The 23985-nt window shown below is 45.4% G+C and overlaps 1 protein-coding gene across 1 annotated transcript; it reads left to right on the forward strand.

Annotated features, from left to right (window-relative positions):
- Window positions 1–526: 526 nt before the first annotated feature.
- On the forward strand, window positions 527–5778 carry LOC144613822 (piezo-type mechanosensitive ion channel component 2-like). Its single transcript, XM_078435311.2, has 4 exons — window positions 527–567; window positions 1779–1858; window positions 4031–4214; window positions 5314–5778. The coding sequence occupies exons 1-4, from the start codon at window positions 527–529 to the stop codon at window positions 5564–5566; spliced, it is 558 nt and encodes a 185-aa protein (XP_078291437.2). The 3' UTR covers window positions 5567–5778.
- The last annotated feature ends 18207 nt before the right edge of the window (window positions 5779–23985 follow it).

Here is a 23985-nt window from a genome sequence, read left to right on the forward strand (position 1 = left end):
TCGGAGCCTGGAGCCTGTTTCCGATTCTGTGTCTCCCTCTCTCTCTGCCCCTCCCCCGTTCATGCTCTGTCTCTCTCTGTCCCAAAAATAAATAAAAAACGTTGAAAAAAAAAAATTAAAAAAAAAAAAAAAAAAAAAAAGTGTTTCAGAAACTCATTATCAGAGCATCAAGACGGTTTCTCTTCTAGTCAACAGACTCTGCCCTCTCACCTGCCATCTGTTTTAAAGGTGTTTGTGGCCTCCCCGGGCTTTACTAACTTGGTTGTATAAGAAGCTGGACGTAAAGGTGAGGTGGACAGAAAAGGTTGGGGGTGACAGTTGTGGATCCAAGGAAGACTTGGTGAGATTAATAAAATGAAGAGTCAAGTGAATTTTTGAACGTCTCTTCTAGACTTCCAAGTAATCACTGACATTGAGCCTTTTTATTTCTCTTCACAGAAACATGAGTTTGGGTGCAAAGGCAGAAATTGCAACTGATAAGCTTTCTTTTCCTCTTAAAAATACCACACGAGAGCATATAGCTAAAATGATAGCCGGCAACAACACAGAAAGTTCAAGAACACCGGTGTAAGTGATTGCTCCTGTTAATTAGCTTTAATAGATGGATATATCTGGTACAAAATCTGCATCTGCAAACTCACGTATACCAGAAATGCAACTTTCTTCAGTAACTCAAGTGAATCTCTACTTGGAGGCCTCATTGTGTTACGTTAAGGCAGCTCTGTTTTCCTCCCTCGGTACTCTGTCCACCTAGCCCTGGGAGTACTGACCTTGTTCCTGGGCAGCAAACTTTGCTCTTATCTGACCATAATCACCAAAAGCCAGATTAAGCCCCTGGGATACCCCTCTTCTACTATTGCTCCTGGCCTGGGGTCATTGAATGGATGGGAGATGAGGGGAAGATAAGGGGTAAAAGGAAATTTGGGGGGGGGGGGGATCTACATCTTAATATATTCTCCTGCCATGTAAGTACTCCACTTCAAACAGATATAAGCTGTGATGTCTAGATTCTAAGCAGGAGGGGGAAAAAATGCTATTGGTGCAAAACCACTAAATGAAGTATTCCAGACGTCCACCAGCCAATGCCTAGTTCTGACCTCCAGTCTGCCTTGGCCCCACTTTAATGCAGTGAATATAAGCCGCCATGATGCAGTCCTCAGACGTGCTCCCTACGACAGCCTTTGTCAATCACTAAAGTTGAAGGAACCTCAAAGACTGTCAGTTCCTCCCCCATTATTTCATGAGAGAACAGGCAGGCCTAGAAAGACACAGTGACCTGCTCAGGTCACTTAGCTTGTCCTTGGCAGAGGGAGGGTTAGGTCCAGGCCTCTAGTTGGACTAGAGTTCTCCCTGCCTGAGTTCTCCCCTCAAGCCTCAGTCTTGTCACTAGATAGATTCATGCTGTCCACTTGATTATAGATATATCTAGAGAGAGAGAGTACAGACCTAGATCCTAGCAAGAAAGACAGTCCCTTGCTTCAGAAACAGTCACAGACATGGAAAATCTCTGTAGCAGTTTTCAAGTCATAAACTGCTCATGTACAGAGTTTACTTGAGTATTCGAATAGAAACAGGTAAAATTTTTTTGGCTTCAGAGAATTCTAGTTATAATGGAACCCATAAATTGCGATGACATCACATTGTATACATATACAAAGATTCACCATTATCGTTTGATATGAGGTCAAAGTAGCAACAAAAAAATCAATTTTATGTGGGTAAAACAACTAAAACTTAATTACGCTTCCCCTCCTTTTTTTTTTTTTTTTAACATACAGGACTATAGCAAAGATCTACCCATATTACGTGAAAGCACCTAGTGTTTCGAATTCAAAACCTATAAAGCAACTTTTGTCTGGTAAGGCTGAGAAGGAATTATTTCAGAACTTTTTTTTTAACCTTCTTTTATTCAACTTCTACAGTTTGCATTTTCAACCTTTCTTGAGCTTCTTTCCAGTTTTCTGTCTCTGTGACACAGAGCTTATAGGAAGCATGAGACTCCCAGCTGCGTTCCACAGCCAGAAGGAATCAGTCAGTCACCAGAAGCCATATTCTTCATTGTTTTCATTGATATAGAACTTGATGGGCTTAAATCCACATTTAGTGCCTTAGTCTGTTTACTTGTTTCTATTAACATCCATATCTTGGGCAGAAAATGGCCTCATGCAGTATTAAATATGAAGGCCCCACAATAAGAGCAATAAAAAGGTAGCAGGAAATGTGCGTGATTCAGCCCAAGGGTCGTTAAGTATCAACAGTAGTCTCTAGGGACTGTATTTACCCCAAATAACAGAGATGGTAGTAAGATGATGCTTTGGAATTCTTAAGCATTAATTATGAAGCATTGTTTGACTTCATCAGTTGCCTGGACAAGAACAGATGGGTATGGATGGTAAAAGTAGAAGGACAGTGCAGTATATATCCAAGTCACATTCATTCGTTTGCCAACATGGGTTGCTCATTGTCACCAGGCAGTATGCCAGGCACTGGAGACGAGGTTCTACATGGTTCATGTTTAGCTGGAAAGATGGGGATTGCGTAGGTAAACAGGTAGACACCCCCATGGAGATCTCAAGAAGTAGAGGCAGCATAGAGGTTCCGAAGACAAGTGTGGGCGGGCCCCCACATCTCTATGCATTTCTTCCTCATGAGGTTCAGCCTGTGAAGTCCCCTTTCCCACACCACAGGTCTTGGTGTTCTCAGGTCCTGCCAACACAACAACTTCTCTGATTAGCTTTACTGAGTTCTCTCTGATCTTTACCATAAGGCCTATTTAGCATACGTTGGTGGTTATCACCAGTTTACAAAGGGGGAACCAAGGCCCAGTGTGTGAATTACTCAGCAAAGGTTATACAACCAGTACGTGGACAAACTAGATCCAAACATGGGCCAGATGTCCCCCTTCAGAACTCTCTAGACTTCAGAACCAAGGTTCTTTTTCTTCCTGAGCATTCTCAGTGGTTCACATTCTTCTTGAGGAGGGGTTTCTTTATCTTTATGAGTCTCCTGCCTCACTCTCCGTCCATCCATCCATCCATCCATCCATCCATCCAATAGACTTACATTGCCACACACTGTCCTAGATTCCTTTGATCTAGGAATTTAGCAGAAAATAATTCAGCCATGGCCCCCACCCTCACGGTTTATAGTCCACCACCATGATTCTCAGTGGAGGCCGTATTATCATTGGCAGTGGTGGTATTTTCTTAGAAAGGCCTACACAGAGAACTCCAAGCTTTCTGTTGGCCCTTTTACTGTTTTATATTCACCCTAAGCTCCAACACAAGCAATCATTAACCACACATCATGGGTTTTCAGAACTTTCCTGAGCTTCATGCCATCAATCCTTCCTGCAATAACCTCCTCTCCCTCTCCATCTCCACTTTACTGATGTTCTCAGCAAAATTCAACTCAGAAGTCGTCTCATCTGGGAAGCCCTCATGGATCCTACCAACCAGAATTGTTCTCTCCTTGTCAGCACAGGTCTAATAGTGGTTGCCACATGCCCATAAGTTGTGCTCATGTACATGGCCTGTTCCCATTGAAATATGGAATTGTGCTGTATTCAATTCTGTAACCCCTGATCACCTAACGGAGGGCCTTCCTCCCAGAAGACACTCAATAAATGCTAGTAATATGATTGGATTAGTCAAGTCAATAAAAAGTCAGTGATTTGGGTTTTTAAATGTCTAACTAGTTGCTTGGAATTATTAGCAAAGAAATATACTCACGTATATTAACATGTGTGATACTCAGGTATATATCACGTGGGTCTTCACTCTCTCCCTGTGATATGGCTGCCGTGCTCACTTAGCAACAGTGAGCGTCCTCTTTAGCAACAAGGAGAAACCTTATGCACACCTGCGGCCCACTTTCCTTTCTCCACTCACGCTGTTAACATGTGCCCTACTCATCCTGGCATCACATGCTACGAATAGTGGTAATCAGGTTCTGCCATCTGACAATTGTTTGCGTGCATTGAATCTTAATATGCTTATGCTAACTTGGTTTCATTTCTCTCGTCTTGCAGAAAATAACTTCATGAATATCACCATCATTTTGTCCAGAGACAATACAACTAAATCTAACAGTGAGTGGTGGGTTCTCAACCTGACTGGAAACAGAATATACAATCAGCACGCTCAGGCCTTGGAACTGGTGGTCTTCAATGACAAAGTCAGCCCGCCCAGTCTGGGGTTCCTGGCTGGCTATGGGTAAGGACGCATTTCAGTTAGCAGTCACAAGAGCCTACTTCTGTGTCATAATAAAGTTGATGGGAAGCTTTGTACCTTCCTAAAATTCTTGAACTTAACAGCTGCAGTGTTAAAATTCATAGATCATTGGCCCTTCAAGAACCAGAGTCCCAAAGATGTCAAAATGCCTGGGGTGAATAACACCATTAAGGACAGGACTAGAAGTCATGTTTCTGGTTTCTTGACTCCACGTCTTCCTGTTACTTTTGATGTAATTCAATGTTTAAACTTAGAAATTGGTGTAGGGTTATCTCTTTTCTGTATAGATTGCCTTCTGACCTGAGCAGATGCTCAGTCAAGCATCGCAATTTTGGACATGGTCCAATGTCCAAAATGGTCTGATGCTATCATTTCACCGTGTTCTGATGCTTACATTCTAAGACACATGCATCCCCTACAAGACATGAAAGTCTGTTAAGAAGTCAATGTCTATGCAGAATTATAGTATTAACATAAATAGCTGGTGCAGAAAAGTATATATAGTACAATTGCATTTCTATCAAGTATATTATGTGGTTTCTTTATATAATATTTGCAGTAAAACCCCCTGAAGTTCATGCATGAGACTACTAGCATTGGTTGTTTCCAGAATTGAGATTTTTTTGACACTTTTATTTTTCAAGTCTTACAGCACTGTAATGTATAAAGTGTGTTTACACAAGGAATATGAATTACCTTTTTAAAAAAAATTTTTTTTAATGTTTATTGTTTTTGAGAGAGAGAGAGAGAGCCAGAGAGCAAACAGGGAAGGGGCAGAGAGAGAGAGATGGAAACACAGAATCGGAAGCAGGCTCCAGGCTCTGAGCTGTCAGCACAGAGCCCTATGCGGGGCTTGAACTCACAGACCGCGAGATCATGACCTGAGCTGAAGTTGGCTGCTTACCCAACTGAGCCACCCAGGTGCCCCTGAATTACCTTTTTAATAAACAGAGTAAATGTTTTCACCAAAGGGAAAAACTAGAGAAATTTTGTTATTTTTTTCTTTTAGACGTGTTCTATTAACTGTGTTTAACTGGTAGATACAATTTCTAGCTACCTTTTTTTTTTTTTTTTCCCCCAGTATCATGGGATTGTATGCTTCGGTTGTCCTTGTGATTGGGAAGTTTGTCCGTGAATTCTTCAGTGGGATTTCTCACTCCATCATGTTTGAAGAGCTTCCAAATGTGGACCGAATTCTGAAGTTGTGCACAGATATTTTTTTAGTTCGAGAGACAGGGGAACTGGAACTCGAGGAAGATCTCTATGCCAAATTAATATTCCTGTACCGCTCACCAGAAACCATGATCAAATGGACTAGAGAAAAAACAAATTGATGCTTTAAGACACAGACTGCAATTCAAATTAACATTTGAATTTAAAAAAAGCATAATATCCTCATAAGAGCTAAGCATTTCTAGTTGGATGGAAATGGCTTCTTTTCTGACAGGTGGTAAAAAGGAGCTGACTTCCTTCTACAGTCTAAGCTACCTTGTAAATGAAGGTGCTGTTGAAAACGTTATTTGTGGGGCGCCTGGGTGGCTCAGTCTGTTAAGTGTCCAACTTCGGCTCAGGTCACGATCTCGCGGTCTGTGAGTTCGAGCCCCGCGTGGGGCTCTGGGCTGATGGCTCAGAGCCTGGAGCCTGCTTCCGATTCTGTGTCTCCCTCTCTCTCTGCCCCTCCCCCGTTCATGCTCTGTCTCTCTCTGTCTCAAAAATAAATAAAAACATTTAAAAAAAAATCATGGTAAGGGAATATGGAGCTTTAAAAAAAAAAAACAGAGATCAGACGGTGTTCGGTGTCTTCTAGAGAACTGGTGCATATTTTTCTTCAGGCGGGAAAGCCAGCGTACTTCCCACCCTGTGGCAATCAGCTCCTCCAGTCGTTGTAGCAGTAAACTCAGACCACAAACTGTGGCCCACACTCTGATTTCCCAACAACACGAAGAATCATTGTGCGTATTCCGGGTTGTGAACTCTTTCTTTGAAAACAGGGCAGCTCAAGGGAATTTCCAGAGAGCAAGTTATGACACATTTAGGAAAGAAGAGAAGTAGGAAATCCTCCCGAGAAGAAAGTGGAAAAGTCAAACTATACCAGAATGGTAATGCTCTTCAAGAGAGCAATTTCCAGGGTTCAAGAAGAAGCTTCCTGTGTGTGTGTGGGGGGGGGGGGGGGTATAGAAGGAAATATAAAAGATAGAAATAAAGGATTGTAGAAAGGAGGCGCTTCCTCCGGGGAGGCATGTGCTAGAGTGGAAATGGCAGACACCGAGGAGGTCCGCAGGCCTGGCCAGGCCACCGTTGGGCAGGGAACCCCCGGGCCAGCAGGCCCTGTCCCCTCTCAGCCCCACGTATCTGACAACAGGAAGGGATCGTCGTACTGTAGCCAGCCACGTTCCAAGCCCCGGCCCAGCGGACGCTCCTTGTGAAAGTGGCCTGCCACCTTAGATTGGGTTCCCTGGAGACGGCCTCCGAAATGAACGGCCTGGACCAAGGACGTTTGGGGCAGTGGTCCCGGGAGTTACACTGGTCAGCAAGGAAGGCAGGATTGAGCAGAGGGACGTGCTGCCCCATCACGCAGCTGCAGCTGAACGTCACCCAACCCTTCAGGGCACTTGAGATCTGGGGTGGTTCTGCCTCGTCCCGGGCAAGGGCATGGCACCTGGATGCTGGAACAGCAAGTTGTTGCCACCGCCACTCCCTGTGCGGGTTTCACCTCTGATGAGGCGGGAGCCTACTCCCTGGAAGGAGGGGCACAGCCTTGACCCATGAGCACGGGCGTGTGGGCGTGCAGAGGGCATTCGTGGAGACTGCAGTATCCATCACTGTCTATCCTTGGGCCACTCAGACCCGCTGGCTTCTTGTAAGAAGATTGTGAGGACTTAGTTCCCTTATGAGGGAAGAGTAAGACGCAGGAGATCCGGCCCCTGCTGCCGCAGCTGGTTTTGAAGCCAGACATAATACTCAGCATCTATCGTCCACCACCTGTTCTAGGTTCCCCTCACCCTCATCTGGTCCCTGTCCCAATGAGGCAGGGAGCCGGGCAGGGTGAGCCAGACCCTCGGCCATAGGGGCCCAGCGTCCTCGTTACCAGCCTTGCTCTGGTCCCAGCTGCTGCATTTACCTCTTTTACTGTTCAGTCTGGTCCCCCCGGGACCCCTGAGCACAGCGTCTGCCTCCCTCCCCCACTGTATGGCCGCAGCCTTCCTCTCTCAGCCTACCCTTTCCGTAAGGTGACCCTGTGCATAAGGCGACCCCATCTGTAATGTGTAAGGTGACCCTGTCCCTTGCCAGAACTGTCATATTGTCCTTCTAGTTTAGCGATCCTTTCTAAAATGATTATTTTCCTTTTTCACTAGCTTTCAAATCCTGACTTCTATTGTTCTTTGGTGTCTTGTATTAATTGCTAATTTATTTTCGTCTATTTGAAATACTGGGTTATAGCTTTCACCCGTGTTGTTGCGGCCATGCCTTTCTGGTAAACTTGTATTGTCTCTAGGGACCTGATTCTGCTCTTTATTCTTTTTTACTGATACGAATTTGATATTGTATTTAAGTACAGCCCTTTTCTGTGGCTCCTTGGGGTGTGGCACTAGGTTTCCCAACTTTTGGGTCAGGGGATGGCTCTTCTGGCTCTGCGACTCTGGAGACCCCTCCCACAGTCCCGGAGTGTCCACAAATGTGTCTTCCATTCTGAAGCCCCCAGCTCTGCTCACCTCTCCATGAGGCCCACCCAGCCTCTACATGGTTCTCTCTTCTCATCGGCACCTGTTCTGCCCCCTCTATTCCTAGCAGTGTCCCCGAGGCACGGGGCCTGGTCCTGAGAAGCAGTTTCTATCTGTTAGTTTTGTTGTTGTTGTTGTTTTGAGAAAGGGAGAGGGAGCAAGCAGGAGCAGGAGAGAGGGGCAGACAGAGAATCACAGTATTCAACAAGGAAGAATACATTTAATGTCACAGTTAGGGATAACAGCCTTACATTTCCCTGGCCTGCTTAAATGAATTACTTGCGATAAAGCTGCTTCAGGACAGTGTGCACAAGTGGTCAGTTCTTGGAAGCCTACATTGTTTGGAGGAAGAAGAATTTTTTGTAAAAAAATAAGCTATTTTTCATTAGCTTAGAGCATCATTTCAAGTTACAAATATCTGTGGTATTTAATGTGGGTGCACCCACATTAATGAGGCCATCCTTCAACACCAGCCACACTGCTTCTTGGGACGTCTTCATGGGACCTCCAATGGTTAGTCTAGATTTTGTCCCCGGAAGGTTCTGAAGTAGCTCAGAACACTCTATTCGTTAAGTAATTTCCATTACTCTATACCTAAGACCAAAATTTCAATCTCTAAATAATTTTCCACTACAAACTATGTCCCAGTACTTTGGCTGACATCACCTAGGTGAGGTTCTGCAGTGAAATAAGGTGGCAATATTAAGACACTTGACAAGTAAAATGCTAATGTGGAATTGTTCCAAATTGAAATATAAGCCTCCTGTCCTTTTTCAGTGAGAAACGGAAGTTAAAATATTAACTATTCATTTATTAATTAACTATTGATTAACTATTAATCAAGTCAATGTCCAAGAACCCAAGAACACTAATAGCTTTCTTATCTTCACGAATTAAAAGTCAAAGAGATTAAAGCCCTCCATTTCTGATTCTGATCAGTCTCAGGCAGAGATGTTCTCAGCCCCTTAGAGAAATTGAGGTCACTTCAGGAAAGCAGCTTGTGTTGTCTTCACAGATTCTTTTGGTCCTTACGATGGCAATTCAATTCGGGGCACCTGGGTGGCTCAGTTGGTTAAGCATCTGTTGACCTCAGCTCAGGTCATGACCTCACGGTTTCATGAGTTCCAGCCCCGCATCGGGCTCTTCACTGGCAGCATGGAGCCTGCTTAGGATCCTCTCTGTCTCCCTCTATCTCTGCTCCTCCCATGCTCACGCTGCCTCTGTCGCTCTCAAAAATAAATAAATTCAAAAAACTGTTTAAAAGACAACGATTCAATTCAACACCAGGTTTCTGATTGTGCTTCATTTTCTAAAGAGCCCCCAAATCAAAAAGGACCCACAGAACTCACCCATCATGATCAAAGGTCCTGCCTCCCCAGTTATCTAAGGCAAAAGCATGTTCTCGGAACCACCAAGAGTACTGCAAACCCAGAGCAGAAACTCAGGGGAGCTTGAGTGAAACCGATGGGGAAAATTATGCTGATCCAAGACTGGCTGAGAAGGCAGTCAGTCCGCACCAGGGAAGCAAAATCCACAGCCATGATCTTAACTCAACAGAGAGAGATCTATCCCAACGAGCGGTTACCTTTGGCTCTGTGCATTTGCCATATTGGGGAGGAATCCACATTTGCACCTCGTCCCCTCTCTCAGAGAGACACGGCTGGGAGGGAGCCGGGGTTGCCCTCTTTACAGAGTGTGGAGATTGGCAGCGTTGACGGCTCCAGCCATAAAATGCATTAGAGATGCTCCTCTTTCCCTCCCAGTCAATTAGTAACTTCTCGGTTCCCATTTGTTCTTCACGCCCATATTACTACTGGCTGGAATGTTATTGGGTCTACTTTCTATTTAGTTACAAAGAGGCGGTATCAGTCCTGAGCTGTGGTAACAGCATCAGGGTGGGGGACACAGCTCCCCAGCCCTTGAGTGCCACAGCCCCCAGCCAAGCACCTGCTGTGCCCTCCTTCCACCCTGGCTGTAGCACCCATGTACCCCAGAGCTTAGGACTCAGGACAAGTTCTCATCGTCTCGGGGGATGGTAGGAAAAGATTTAGAGCTACAGCAAAACGTTAGTTTGAAACCTTTTGCCAAAGGAAGGAACTGAAGCTAAATGTCTCAGGTAAGGATGCCACGGGAAGAATGGAAACTGCAGATGTCATTTAGGTAGTTCTGGGCCCCCTATTTTCCTGCCCTCTGTCCTGCACTGAGGTCTGGGAAAGTGCTTCTGAAAGGCTACCTTCACCCAGGAGGCTGTCAGATGCCTAGGTGTTTCCATCTGCCCACGGAAGAGTGGCATGGCCAGGGACCGCTGGCAACGTGGGTGAGGCCCAGGCCAGGTGACCAGAGCTGAGACACCAGAGTAGGAATTCTGGAAAGAGCCCGAGGATTAGTTATGAGAAAGTGCTCTAGAACAGCCTGGCAGCTTCATTTCAGTGAGCTCGTCGGGCTTGGGGGTCAGAGCCCAGCCTCATGTCAGCAAACACATGGATGCTGGAAGGGCATTTAGTCGTTGAATTACATCAAGCAATGAAATGTATAGAGAAACGTGGAGGGGTTGGACTGGGAAGAAGCCACCTAGTATATTTCCCATATCCTCGGGCTTGGCGCAGGGGTGTGGTCTCAAACACCTCTAAGCACCCGGGTCAGCCCTCCACACGCCTCGCCCCCTCCCGCAGCCTCTCATCCTTTCTAGTTTGCTCACGCCTACCTCACCATGGCCCCGTCTCAGTTCTTCCCGGCTTTCCGTGTACGTGGCCATCACCCTCTGCTAGGTCGGGCTTCAGGTGCCACTTGGGAGAGAGAGGAGACGGATTGGCCAAAGGCTGAGGAAGTGAGCTTAGGTTTTCCAGAATGGAGGAGAAGAGGGAGAAGAGACCCTCACATGATCTGCCCTCCAGGCAGTTCCCTGACAGAGGACGGACCCTCCCCATGTGAGGATTCACACTCACTGGCACATCTGTGCTGTCTTACAAAGAATTCCCACCTCATTCCTGGCTGATGAGACACATATTTTTTAATAGACACATAGTCCACAGACAATGTCACATTAATGTCAGGTGTACGGCAAGGTGATGACAAGTTATGCCGTGTTCACTACAAGTGTGGCTCCCATCTGTCACCACACAACACTATTACAATACCATTGACTATATTCTCTATGTTGTGCCATTTATTCCCGTGACTTACTCATTCCATAACTGGAAGCCTGTGTCTCCTACACCCCTTCACCCACTTTGCCCATCCCCTCCCCCCCTCCTCTCTGGCTACCATCAGTTTGGTCTCCGTCTTTATGGATTTGTTCCCGCTTTTGGTTTGTTTTGTTTTTTAGATTCCACATATAAGTGAAATCATACGGTATTTGTCTTCCTCTGTCCGACTTATTTCACTTAGCATAAGACCCTCTAGGTCCTACCTGGTTGTCACAAATGGCAAGATCTCTGTAGTTTTTATGGCTGAGTAATATTCCGTTGTATATCTATACCGTGTCCTCCTTATCCATCCGTCCGTGGATGGACATTTGCACTGCATCCACATGTTGGCTATTGTAAATGATGCCACAGCAAACATAATATTCTCCAATTAGTGTTTCTGTTTTCATTTTCATTGAGTCAATATCCAGTACTGGATCACTTGGTATTATTGTTTTTCATTTTTTTGAAGAACCTCCACACTGTTTTCCACCGGGGCCACATCAATTTACGGTCCCACCAACAGGGCATAGGGGTTTCTGTTTCTCCACATCCTCGCCAACACTTGTTATTTCTTGGCTTTTTGATTCTAGCCATCCTCATGGGGGAGAGGTGATATCTCATCATGGGTTTGATTTGCATTTCTTTGATGATGAGTGATTTTTGAGCATCTTTTTATGCGTCTGTTGGCTATCTGTAGATTGTCTTTGGAAAAATGTCTGTGCAGGTGTTCTGACCATTTTTATTTTTTTTCTTAATGTTTATTTATTTTTGAGACAGAGAGAGACAGAGCATGAGCAGGGGAGGGGCAGAGAGAGAGGGAGACACAGAAGCTGAAGCAGGCTCCAGGCTCTGAGCTGTCAGCACGGAGTCCGACGCGGGGCTCGAACTCACGAACTGTGAGATCATGACCTGAGCCGAAGTCGGACGCTTAACCGACTGAGCCACCCAGGCGCCCCTGTTCTGACCATTTTTAAATCAGATTATTTCTTGGGTTGTGTAAGGAGTGTGTGTGTGTGTGTATAGAGTTGTATAAGTTATTTATATATAGTTGGGTTATATTTTTAAAAGATGTGTTTCCATTACTTAGGAGGTATCAGGCTGGAGGCTGATTAATGGCATTGTTGCCTTGGGTAAGAGGTCAGTCTCCAAACCTAACTGACAGGTGACCACTGAAGTTCAGAACAGCCCATGAGTTTCATTCAGTGTCACAGAAGGAATGTAAAGAGCCTGGCTCTTAGTGGAGGATCAACTATATGAGCTCTTCCTCATAAGTAACCCAAGTCCCAGGTCATAGACAAGACAAGCCATCATCTAACAGGGACAGAACTTCTTCTGCAGATCCCCATGCACCGAAGATATAAAGTCACCCTTTTACTTATGGGAAGTAATGCCAAGTTTACTTCCCTATGGTCCCTTTTTCTTCTGAAGATTCTCTCTTCCAAGTTGGCTTCGTGGATGATGCATGTCACCATCAATGATGAATGTCACCCTTGTCCACATTCAATGTCCTCACCATGAAGGCAGTTTTAGACGTATAGTCTTAATTCTTTTCTATCCATTTTTTCTTTTACTAACCACAGAGGGATTTCTTAACCACTCAGAGGGATTCTACGTAGAGGGATTCTACGTTAATAATCCATTGGCATCTCAAATGCAATATGTCCCCAACCAAAATCATGATTTTCACCTCAGCTCTCTTTAACTTTCCTGCCTTAGATTTGTTACTAATACTGTCTCAGGCTGAGGACCTCAGACAGTCTGACATTCACTCAAGCCACCGAGTCGAGCAGACACCTGTCTGGTCCAGTCCCCTAAGCCTCTGCTATGCCGGTATTGTGGCTCTGCCCCCACACTTCTTCTTGCTGACCGCAGCGACCCCTTTTTGGGCATCCAGGCTTCTACTCTCCATCCGTTCTCTCTGTTCCAGCAGCTTCCAGATCTTTCTGATGATCAGAATCGACAGAGAGCTTTGAAAAGCCACAGAGTTCAGAAGCCTACAAGACTAAACCATCAGATCATAGAGATCTAGGGCCCAGAAATACCTTTTTTTTTTTTACCTGCACCCAGCTGATTCTGAAGTATTGGTCATGAATCTGTGTTTAAGGACGGTACATCTAACCCAAAGGCTCTTAAAACTCCTTAGCTCCTAAACTGCTTAGAATCATCTCCAGCTCTTGTTTAAAAAATACAGACTTCTGGGGATGCCTGGGTGGCTCAGTTGGTTAGGCATCCAACTTCAGCTCAGGTCACAATCTCTCAGCTTGTGAGTTCCAGCCCCACACTGGGCTCTGTACTGATAGCTCAGAGCCTGGAGACTGCTTCAGATTCTGTGTCTCCCTCTCTCTGTCTCTCCCTGACCCTCCCTCTCTCTCTCTCTCTCAAAAATAGGTAAGCATTAAAAAATTAATTTTAAAAAATACAGACTTCTGGACTCCATAGGACTCTGACTTAGAAGGCCAGGGTCTAAACCTTTTCAGATGATTTCAACCTCAGCCAGGTCAGAAGATACTCCCTTTCCTTTCTGCCCTTGAGTTGAGCCTTGCCAGATACGTCTATATCTAAGGCATCATGGTAATGTATAGAAGATGCTCGATAAAGGCTGGTTCTGCCATCCTTCCAGCCACGGTGGCTCCAGAGTTTTGTCCCCACCACTCCCCATGAAAAGGATGTCTGAAGCAATTGGGGAACTAGAGCTCCAGAGACAGAAGGTAGGGGTCCATTCCCTTTCATTCACTTCCTAATCAGTTATACTTGCTCCGGTGTTGGTCAAATGCCTATTGGGAAAACTAGGTCAAGTTTACTGAGAAGAGTGAAGAATGTTTGCAGCCTTCTAAAAACGATGGCTGACAAGGGAAGTCTCTAGGCTCAGAACCAAGTAGCCAATAATTGGAAATGTCTGGCTGGACTCATCAATAAATGATAATCCAGGAGGCATAATTGGTGGCCCTAAGCGTGGCCTCAAAGATAACTAGAAAAGGCCATGAGTCTCCCACTTGGAGTAGATTCAGTAATACTAAGCAGGCTCTCACACCTCACATGAAATCAGCCTCCTCCCCCTTGGATTACAGGAGAGATGATTTTGAAAAGAAAGCATAAATTCTTCTATCTTCAGCTAGGGAGAATTCATATACGCAAGTCCCACCAGGAAAGGTGACATATTGTCTTGAAGTTATGCCAAGGGGTGGATCATCTCCAGGCATCCATTTTGTTATATGGAGGGCAGATGAATAGGAAATATGAGAGGGTGAGAGTAAAAAAAGGCTTAGAGTCACCAGGGAAGGACATCACCCGGAGTGATGTCCAGAGTACCTGGACCAGGGCAGAACACAGTCCCGCCCTGACTTGTCTACAAGATGGAGTATTCAACCAAATACACAAAACTTAGGGACCATGATGGCTTTTTGCAAGCCTAAAGCCAAGCCAAATCATAAATGTCTATACTTCCAAGTGTGGAAATATCACTGCTTAAAATCTTCCTAAATAAAATCAGTGTTCATCTATTAGCTGTTTTCATAACGCATTCATCTTTTTATGTTTTTGGTACGAATTCAATCACAGCGAAGTCCTTTCTGAAAACATTTTACGTCCATGAATGTTGTTCCGTCTCCGTGTAGGAAGGCTTCGTGCAAACACCAAGGTGGATTGAGCTATGGAAAGTTCTGAGGTAACCTCCCTGAGCTCCCAGTGCCTTTGGCTAGCGGACAGCTCAGCTGGGCTGCTCTGTGCAGCATGTTCTCCCCTCCCCTGGTGCGGAAGGGCTGCCCAGAGCCTGACCTCTGAGGTTGCCAGCACATATGGAACGTAGGCTCCATGGGCCAGACCATCCTAAAACACTAATGATGCATTAGGGAACTGCACACCAGCAATATTCAGTTATGAGTTATGCTGCTTCGTGGCACCCAGACTGATGCAAGGCAGTGAGATATTCATGAACCTTGCAGATGGCTGTGCCTCACATTGTTCAGCCCTGCCCTGAGCCCGCAGCAGTTAATAACCAGCTTTTGTCCTGCATTGCACTTGGGACAAGAAACCCAGGAAACATTTTTTTTTTTTTAAATAGGGGAAAAAACAAAAACAAAAAACATAATAATGCCAGAAAACAGAGAAAAAACGTCTGATGTAAGTTGATATACTAAAAGTAAAGCCTGTCTGTAGAACAGACAGAACAAAGACGCTTGCAGACAGCAGTCGGCTTGGGAGCCTAACCGTGCCACCAGGCTGCCTCCCCACGCTGGGGTCTGGCAGAGAGAACGCACCGGAGTCAGGCAGGCTCCACAGAAACACCAACACAGGATCGGGCCAAAAGCTTCACGAGGCAGAGGTATAAACATGAATCAACAGACTCAGGGCTGATGTATGGGACCCCTCGTGAGAATAACCTGGGAAATGTGCTCCAGCAAAGGGAATGCATATTTCAGGGAAGGAACTAGAAGGAGGAAGGTTTACAAGCTAGGAAAACATCTCCACTACAAAGCTCGTATTCCTTTCTCCCTCATCACGACGGTGTGGCTGAGGGCCACTGTGTGCTCCCAGGTGCTAACGGGGTCCAGGTAAATGAAAGAGCAGGCAGGTGCTGTGCAATCTGGCAAGACACAGCCGGAACAGCTAATTGCTAGTACAAGTTTTTGCCCCACAGAGATCCGTCAAAACAGCTTCCGAGGGGAACAGATTTTGCCCGATTGGTTTGGCCTCAGATGTCGGCATGCCTTTTTTGAGACAGCATGGGCCTAGGAAAGAGCCCAGACTTTGAGGTTCCGGTGCGGGATCCATGTATGCTGGAGTAAATCAGGAATACCAATATGTCTATGGCCTTACAACGATAGCGTTAGGGTAAAATGAAAGCATGTACATCAGCAACAAATAGCTAACTAGTGCCAAGTCCTGTCAGTTAGGGACGATCGCCAGATGGAGGAAATTTATGTACCCTTTTGATCAGTAATTTTATCATTTTTGGTAGAGATAAACATACAGAGCCAAACGACATAGTAATAAGTTGGACCTAATCATATCCCCTTCAAAATATAGAAACATGATTGCAAGGAGAAATTGATAAAACCAAAGTCCCAGCCATAGTGGGAGATGATCCTACAGCTCTTTTAGAAACCTACAGACCAAGTGCAATAAGAATAAGATTTGAACAAGGCAGCTCAGAAGTTTGATGTGTCCGTTATTTATGGAACAAAACCATCTACAGATAGAGAATATATAAACTCTCCAAGGACCCATGGAACAGTTACAAACCAAGAGCGCGGAGCCTTGCAAGGCCACAGTGAAAGGGCAACTTTCCTCCTCCCCTCCAACTCAGCACTTTCGGTCTTTTTCTTTTTTTCCCACCCTCAGCCCATCTGTAAACACTGGCAATTTTCTAAAGGACTTTAATAATATGAATACACTCGGAAAATCAACGAAGAAAAGTCAAGTTTATAAAGTTTAGGTTTCCTGCCCTGAAATACCTAATTATTGCTTCTTGCTTGGATTGTTCACCATGAAAGCTTAGCTTTCAACATCTCTAATGACTTATCCTTAGTTTACCCCTCCCTTTCTCCATCAAAGACCCTAGCAGCAAGAGTCACAAGTTCAAATCACTGTGGGGCCAGGCAGGAGATGGAAAGGGGTCCAGCCATTACCCGTGGCAGCCATCACCCAGCAAAGAGGTCCATTTTTGGCCTGTGCACATACATGCCCCAGGCTTCCTGGTCTTTTGGATTTTTCAAGGGAAGCCAGAAACACAAATGTTTGTGTGGAATGCCCCAACGTTTAAATGTCTTTAGCCAATTCACACTTTCTTAACATACTCTGTGAATCAACCAACTCATCTCTGCTGCTCGGGTGGACAGGTGGGGTGCCAGCTTACGAATTGCTACTGAGGCCCCTCACGTTGCCTGTGGTTTAGGTTGTTGGGCACCCACACACTTCCCCACCCCAAGGGGGATGATTTTCCTACGGTAGGAACTGTGGGAGTCCATTCCCACAGAATCATGCAATTGAAATAGGGATCTATTCTGTCTCTCTTTTAAGAGACATTGAAGGCTTGTCCTGAAATTTATTGATCTTATTTTCATTCAGACTAATGTTTTCGTTAATGTCTTCCTTAGAAAGTTAAGAATCCCACCCCCTTTGTTTTTTAGAAGGATGGGGAGCAAGGTAGCAGCAAAGGGGTAGATAAGTTTTAGTTCTAAATTACAGCTCCCAAAATACAGGTGTTTTAGGACCACAAAATTCCTCTAATACAATTGTAAGGTGAAGGACGAAAGGTTGTCCTTTTCAGTTCAGTTCAAGGAATATTGATTCTGCTCTTACTACCACGGGCCTAAGTATGTGCCCCAGGACTGCCCCAATCTCAGGGAAGCTCACAGAGTCACAGATGACTTCTGACCCATCCAGCCACCACTGGATGGGTAAAGAATTAAATTTAAAACACTATATTCCTCTTTTTCCCTGCTGCCTTTCTTTTGTGGATTGTTTTAATTAACTATGTGCCATTCTGCACATGGCTCATCTCCCCGAAATCTTTGGAGGCCTCATTGTCGCTACCTCCTGGTTGAACCTCAGAAACTCAATTTTAAGGTTAGCAAGGGCTCACTTCATGTCTTATCTGTGCATTATGGACTTCTGTACTTCTATGTCCCGAGGTTAATAAGCTGAATGTCCCGGTAGGTCTTACTGTCACCCCACGGTCTCAAGGGTCCTGGATCTCAGTCCAGATATTTTTCCATTACCACAGGGTCACCTTCAGAAGCAGCTGATATGATCCAGAAATAAACCCCCCTCAATGTTAAAACTAGACAGAATCTAACATAACACCCTCGTCTTCATGAGGCAGGAGAGTGCCAGAGAAATTAAGTTCTTGGTCCAAAGTCACACAGCTGGTTCACCACAGAACTCAGTCTAGGACAGGTCTCCTGACTCAGACCACAGCACTTTCTCACGAATCCCACTCCCCCTGTCTACCAGATTGTGTTAGCTATACACTACTTGCCCATCGGCTTATAATGGTGGACTGTAAAGCAAATTTCTATAACCAAAATGCTACTTTTTCATTGTCCTTTTTGACAGAAATGGCAAAGCAACGCTGTTAGCCGATTCGACATGATCGAGATGAGCTGGTACATTGAAGGGACATTCAAAATAAATCAAAACTGTGGAATGTTACTTCCATATTAATTTCTTATTATTACAAAATATGAACATTTTATGGGATAAGGATATTTTCCCCACCACATTTTAAAAGATTAATTCATTCAACCGATACTTATTAGTGTACCAGGCACGACTCGAGGTTCCAAAGATACAAGAGTGATCAAAACAGTTTTGAAAATCATTTTTTTCATGCAACCGCATGCTCTTATAGTCCAGTAGGAATCACATTTTTTTTTGTTTTCCTAAATTCAAGGTTTTATTGAGGTTTGAATCGCTTGCAAGTCACTGTGAAAAGTACAAAATTCATAGCCTTTGCCCTTTAAAAACTTAAAAGTACTGGAGGGAAGATAGACAAAGCACACAGTCACAGAAATAGTTATCAATGAGTGATATGTGACTGGGCCACCAAAGTTAATGGTGTCAAAACGAATCCTTAAAATAATTCAGAGGAGAGGACATCAGAGAGCAAATTTTAGAAGCAACTGGCTTGTCAAGGGAAGACAGAGAGGAGTTCAATATGGAAAAGGCACCGCCAGAAGACATGGTCTAGAAGAGCTAGCTCGTTCAGAGAGGGATGGGAAGATGTCACCCCTCTCCCCAGCCCAGCGGGCCAGAGTGGGAAGAAACGCCCGGACCCCTTGCAAGCCTGACTTGCAAGACGCTGCAGATTCAGTCTGTAAAAATCAAGGCTGCCAACGCTTGTAAGCACTCGGCTAACACGGGAGTGGAGCCTTCCTCCTGGCAGAATGCATAGGTTGTAACGTCAACAGGAGACCCAAGAGTCCGGGTGCCCCCTCATCAGACACACACCGTGCACGCTGCGTGCCGAGTGCTGGCTGGGAAATCCCGTGTGACGGCCACCGCCTCTAGGGACACAGACTGAGCAAATACACGGCACACCTGGTGAGGGCTGAGAGCAAATTAACGGGACACCGAGACAGAGCCTCTCGGGGAGACGCTGCCAGCTCGGTCACAAAGCCTCTAAGGGAGTGGTGGTTTTGCCGCGACCCAGACGAAGGGTGAGGAGCCCCAGACAGAGGTAAGGAAGGTTTCCGGGACAAGGCAGCAGACTTGGAGGTCTGAGGCAGGAGCAGCGGGGTGGCTCCATCAGTGGCGGACAGCCCCAGAACACCGGGCAACGTACCAGAGCTGGGGCCAGGGGACCATGTCAGACCTGGCCTACAGGCCCCATGGGCCTAAGAGGACGTTAGGGAGATTTGATGGGAAATGCCAGGACTGCTTCTTGGGTTTTTTGGTTTGCTTTTTGATGTTTAATTTTTTTTTTAAGTTTTGAAACTATTTTGTAGAGAGTAGATTGGAGTCAGGAAAAAAAACCAAAACAAAACAAGAAAGAAAGGCAGTAGGTATCTCCCCATAGAGAAGTGTGTAGAGCCCAGGGATGGCTGGGAGAATCAGGGAACGGTGGGTTTGAATCACCCCCGTGGCTCTGGCTCCCTTTCGGCCAGCCTCATGGGGAATAGAGACCAATGCTAGAGTCCAACACACCCAACAGGTGCTGTTGTCCAAGCCGAGAATCTCTCTAGAAACGGCTCGTCTGCCTCTTCACTCCACTGGCCAGCGGCGCTGGGGGTGCAGAGAGCCGGCCTGATGGTGAGAGGTGAGAGAAGAGGGGAAACTTGTCTTCTGAAGCCTTCACCCCACCCGAGCCCTGCCGGCTGCGTGGCCAGGAAGAACTGCCTCCCAAGCCTGTGACAGTGGCAGGAGTGCTTTGCTCCCCGTTCCGGCCCCCCCCACCGGCACCCGCCCCCAGCCCTGCTCTTTCTCAGGTCCTTGCAACACCAAACTGTGAGTCAAAGACTGTAAAGCGCAAAGAAGGAAGAGTCAACACTCTGCCCTCCGCCTCTGCCCAGCCCAGCTCAGAACCGCCTCCGGATCCTCGCGTCCCCACCGGGGACCGGCCCCGCCCTGGACTAGCTCACTTCCTGAGACACTGTCAACCGTGCCCCGCGCTGGTGATTGTCTCCATCCGAGCCTCGAGCCTTTTGAAGTCGCGCTTAAATACTTTTGTCAAAGACTTAGGATCACACAAAAACTATTTTTTAAAAAAGGAATCCAGACAGAGCTGGGAAGATGGCGGTGTAGGAGGACGCTGGGCTTACCACGCGTCCTGCTGATCACTTAGATTCCACCTACACCTGCCTAAATAACCCAGAAAACCACCAGAAGACTAGCCGAACAGAGTCTCTGGAGCCAAGCACAGATGAGAGGCCCACAGAACAGGGGAGGAAGGGGCGTGAGGCGGTGTGTGCTACACGGACTGGCGGGAGGGAGCCGGGTTGGAGGGGCGGCCCACCGGCCAAGCAGAACCCCCGAGTCTGACTGGCAAAGCGGAGAGGCCGGACGGAGTGTGTTCCGACAGCAAGCGGGACTTGACATCTGGAAGGTTATAAGCTAACAGCTCTGCTCGGAGAACGGGAGGGCTGGAGGACAACGGGAGGGAGAGTTGTAGAGTCCCAGACGACAGAGCTCAGCTTGGCGGGGAACAAAGGCGCTCGCCACCGCCATCTCCCTCACCCATCCCCCAGCCAAAATCCCAAAAGGAACCAGTTCCTGCCAGGGAACTTGCTTGTACCCCGCAAACACCCAACTCTGTGCTTCTGCGGATCCGTATCTCTGGCAGGTCTGACTCCCTCCTGGTGCCACAGGGCCCCTCCCGAAGCAGATCTCAGAAGGATAAGCAAGCTGAGCCTGCCCTTCCCGCCCCCGTGCACCTTGCCTACCCACCCCAGCTAATACGCCAGATCCCCAGCACCACAAGCCTGGCAGTGTGCAAGTAGCCCAGATGGGCCACGCCACCCCACAGTGAATCCCGCCCCTAGGAGAGGGGAAGAGAAGGCACACACCAGTCTGACTGTGGCCCCAGCGGTGGGCTGGAAGTAGACATCAGGTCTGATTGGGGCCCCTCCCACCAACGCAAGTTATTCAACACAGCACAGGGGAAGTGCCCCACATTCTGCACCACTCCAGGGACTATCCAAAATGATGAAACAGAAGAATTCCCCTCAGAAAAATGTCCAGGAAATAACAACAGCTAACGAACTGATCAAAAACTATTCAAACAATATAACAGAAAGTGAATTTAGAATAATAGTCATAAAATTAATCGCTGGGCTTGAAAACAGTATAAAGGACAGCAGAGAATATTGCTACAGAGATCAAAGGACTAATGAACAGCAGGAGGAGCTAAAAAATGCTATAAATGAGCTGCAAAATAAAATGGAGATGACCACAGCTCGGATTGAAGAGGCAGAGGAGAGAATAGGTGAACCAGAAGATAAAATTATGGAAAAAGAAGAAGCTGAGAAGAAGAGAGATTAAAAAAAAATCCAGGAGTATGAGGGGAAAATTAGAGAACTAAGTGATGCACTAAAGAGAAATAATATACGCATAATTGGTATTCCAGAGGAGGAAGAGAGAGGGAAAGGTGCTGAAGGTGTACTTGAAGAAATCATAGCTGAGAATTTCCCTGATCTGGGGAAGGAAAAAGGCATTCAAATCCAAGAGGCACAGAGAACTCCCTTCAGACGTAACTTGAATCAATCTTCTGCACGACATATCATAGTGAAACTGGCAAAATACAAGGATAAAGAGAAAATTCTGAAAGCAGCTAGAGATAAACATGCTCTAACATATAAAGGGAGACCTATAAGACTCGTGACCGATCTCTCTACTGAAACTTGGCAGGCCAGAAAGGAATGGCAGGAAATCTTCAATGTGATGAACGGAAAAACCTATGCAGCCGAGAATCCTTTGTCCAGCAAGTCTGTCATTTAGAATAGAAGGAGAGATAAAGGTCTTCCCAAACAAACAAAAACTGAAGAAATTCATCACCACTAAACCAGCCCTACGAGAGATCCTAAGGGGGATCCTGTGAGACAAAGTACCAGAGACATCACTACAAGCATGAATCCTACAGACATCACAATGACTCTAAACCCATATCTTTCTATAATAACACTGAATGTAAATGGACTAAATGCGCCAACCAAAAGACATAGGGTATCAGAATGGATAAAAAAACAAGACCTAGCTACTTGCTGTCTACAAGAGACTCATTTTAGACCTGAGGACACCTTCAGATTGAGAGTGAGGGGATGGAAAACTATTTATCATGCTACTGGAAGTCAAAAGAAAGCTGGAATAGCCATACTTATATCAGACAAACCAGACTTAAAATGAAAGGCTGTAACAAGAGATGAAGAAGGGCATTATATAATAATTACAGGGTCTATCCATCAGGAAGAGCTAACAATTATAAATGTCTATGCGCCGAATACAGGAGCCCCCAAATATATAAAACAATTACTCACAAACATAAGCAACCTTATTGACAAGAATGTGGTGATTGCAGGGGACTTTAACACCCCACTTACAGAAATGGATAGATCATCTAGACACACGGTCAATAAAGAAACAAGGGCCCTGAATGATACATTGGACCAGATGGACTTGACAGATATATTTAGAACTCTGCATCCCAAAGCAACAGAATATACTGTCTTCTCGAGTGCACGTGGAACATTCTCCAATATAGATGACATACTGGGTCACAAAACAGCCCTTGATAAGTATACAAAAATTGAAATCATACCATGCATACCTTCAGACCACAATGCTATGAACTTGAAATCAACCACAGGAAAAAGTCTGGAAAACCTCCAAAAGCATGGAGGTTAAAGAACATCCTACTAAAGAATGAATGGGTCAACCAGGCAATTAGAGAAGAAATTAAAAAAATATATGGAAACAAACGAAAATGAAAATACAACAATCCAAATGCTTTGGGATGCAGCGAAGGCAGTCCTGAGAGGAAAATACATTGCAATCCAGGCCTATCTCAAGAAACAAGAAAAATCCCAAATACAAAATCTAACAGCACACCTAAAGGAAATAGAAGCAGAACAGCAAAGACAGCCTAACTCCAGCAGAAGAAGAGAAATAATAAAGATCAGAGCAGAAAGAAACAATATAGAATCTAAAACAACTGTAGAGCAGATCAATGAAACCAAGAGTTGGTTTTTTGAAAAAATAAACAAAATTGATAAACCTCTAGCCAAGCTTCTCAAAAAGAAAAGGGAGATGACCCAAATAGATAATATCATGAATGAAAATGGAGTTATTACAACCAATCCCTCCGAGATACAAGCAATTATCAGGAAATACTATGAAAAACTATATGCCAACAAACTGGATAACCTGGAAGAAATGGACAAATTCCTAAACACCCACACCCTTCCAAAACTCAATCAGGAGGAAATAGAAAGCTTGAACAGACCCATAACCAGCGAAGAAATTGAATCAGTCATCAAAAATCTCCCAACAAATAAGAGTCCAGGACCAGATGGCTTCCCAGGGGAGTTCTACCAGACGTTTAAAGCAGAGATAATACCTATCCTTCTCAAGCTATTCCAAAAAATTGAAAGGGAAGGAAAACTTCCAGACTCATTCTATGAAGCCAGTATTACTTTGATTCCTAAACCAGACAGAGACCCAGTAAAAAAAAAAGAGAACTACAGGCCAATATCCCTGATGAATATGGATGCAAAAATTCTCAATAACATACTAGCAAATTGAATTCAACAGCATATAAAAAGAATTATTCACCATGATCAAGTGGGATTCATTCCTGAGATGCAGAGCTGGTTCAACATTCGCAAATCAATCAACGTGATACATCACATT

The sequence above is a fragment of the Panthera onca genome, chromosome D3, assembly GCF_046562875.1.
Source record: "Panthera onca isolate mPanOnc1 chromosome D3, mPanOnc1 haplotype 2, whole genome shotgun sequence".
Lineage (NCBI taxonomy): Eukaryota > Metazoa > Chordata > Mammalia > Carnivora > Felidae > Panthera > Panthera onca.